General features: G+C 34.3%; 1 protein-coding gene across 1 annotated transcript in view; it reads left to right on the forward strand.

Moving 5' to 3' along the window:
• Positions 1–2,008, forward strand: part of LOC106881040 (mitotic spindle assembly checkpoint protein MAD2A) — a 10,107-nt gene continuing 8,099 nt past the window's right edge. The window contains exon 1 of the mRNA XM_014931243.2: positions 1–117. Coding sequence (XP_014786729.1) covers positions 48–117 — 70 coding nt within the window. The 5' untranslated portion in view covers positions 1–47. The remainder of the gene's footprint in view (positions 118–2,008) is intronic.

Consider the following 2,008-nt stretch of genomic DNA (forward strand, 5'->3'; position numbering starts at 1 on the left):
ACTCGTAATAAATCTAACAACAGATAGCGCCAGTAAGTTTGAAAAAAATGGCGGGTACTCAAGTTGTTGATGCAATTAAATTAAAAGGTTCAACAGATATTGTTGCTGAATACTTTTGTAAGTTGAATATTCCTCGCTTTCTATTATAGCATCTGTTTTTTCTAGTTATTAACCTCAATTTCCCTAATTTTTGTGTTAATTAACTTTAAAAAACTTCTTCCGTCGTCCTTGATCATGTTATTAATTAATGTCCTTCTTTCATCCTTATTTATTCTTTCTTATTAAATCTATTCTAGGGGCTTGTTACTTATGGAAGTCGTATCAATAGTTCAACGTTTAAGGACTTAGTTATCGTGTAAAGACCAAGTTTTTTTTTTTTTGTGATAATGTGTTTCAATTATAATTCCGGTTTTCCTTTATTCATCTAACGACTAACCATTTCTTGTCTGGCTACAAATACGAGATAGATATATTACGAGTTTATTGCATTCTGTATTGCTTTCTCTCGCGTCCGAATTAATTATTAACCTAAAATAAATAGAAGATTGCTTAATTAAATAGTTTATCAAAAGTCTACCCTCTAACGACATTGTCTGAGCACTTCAATCTAATCTATTTCACTAAACAATACCGACAAATTTAAGATGTTATTGCTCACCCTTGATTCAGTAGATTTACGCAACGCATTTCAAATACAAGCATTTTGTCTTTTATTCGGAGCTTGTGTATCTAAGACTATATATATATAAAGACTTCGGTAGAGATGAACTATATGTAATCTGAACCTTTCCCCACCTTGTTTATTAATTTTTTTTTACGGAATCCCACGTTTTAGGCTATGGAGATTCAGATTCTGAAAAAAATTGTTTGAAAAATTTAAATCCCCCCCCCCACCAAGCAGGCTATTTACATGCTAGAATCTCCATAGCCTAAAACGTGGGATTCCGTAAAAAAAAAAAAAAAAGTAAAAAGTGCGGAAAGGTTCAGATTACATATAGTCCATCTGGACCAAGACTTCCTCCCAAAGAAAAAAGACAATTTAAAAAAAAGGGGGTGAGGTTACAAAAGGAAGTCTTGCCCTATATATTATCTGCGTTCTTTTTTATAGACGATAGTGATTTGGCTGTTATTTTTAGCAGGACAAGTGATCGCGAAGAGGCTTCCTCGTTGGTTTGTAATTAAAAAGTAAATGGAGTTGGTTGTTATTTTGTTAACAACGACCGCTACAGTCAGGATAACTTCCTTACATGTAATTATTTTAGGCAATGCTTGAACTTCTATGGCAAGTTATATAATCTTCGCGATAACAAAAAATGTCTTGATTTCAACCAGCATCATACTAATTTTCAACTTCAAAATGACGTTTGAAAAAAAACAGGTTCATAGCCGCACCCACAGCATTTAAATGGGATGAGGATACCCAGACAGGGTCGTATCTCTTGATACTCATAGCCATCTCTCTAGTTGTAACAGATCACTGTCAGTCATAAAAGAAGGAACATGAGACAGCAGTTCCTTACGTGATCGTTTTGGTCTGTTAGAAATAACAACCAAATTTACCAGCTTAAAAAGGAGATGACATAATGGATAACGTTGCCTTAAATGCATCGTGTCGGAGAGAAGGACTGAATGGCTAAACACCAAAATCGTATAATATAAATAAAGTAACATCGAACGAACAGGGAAGCCACTACGAAGTCGCTCGACTTGCTAGAAATGGGCGCCAAATCTCGCTCAAATCATCCTGTTGTCTTAAAAAATGTCGGGAAGTACTTTGCTATTTTGATTCTATCCAGGATACCAAAATAATTCAAAACTTTTCATGAAGTAACTAGATTTGAACTCTTTTACGTCAGAATCTTGTGAGAACATTGTATGGGTCAGCAATAAACATCTATTGGTAATTCTATCTCGAAATGAAGTGAATTTGAAAGTAGAACACACTGTGATTGTAATTTGTACTTTTGACTTGAAAACAAAGGCAGGCGGAAGTAAACGACTTGGACTG

This window comes from Octopus bimaculoides, chromosome 3 (assembly GCF_001194135.2).
Source record: "Octopus bimaculoides isolate UCB-OBI-ISO-001 chromosome 3, ASM119413v2, whole genome shotgun sequence".
NCBI lineage: Eukaryota > Metazoa > Mollusca > Cephalopoda > Octopoda > Octopodidae > Octopus > Octopus bimaculoides.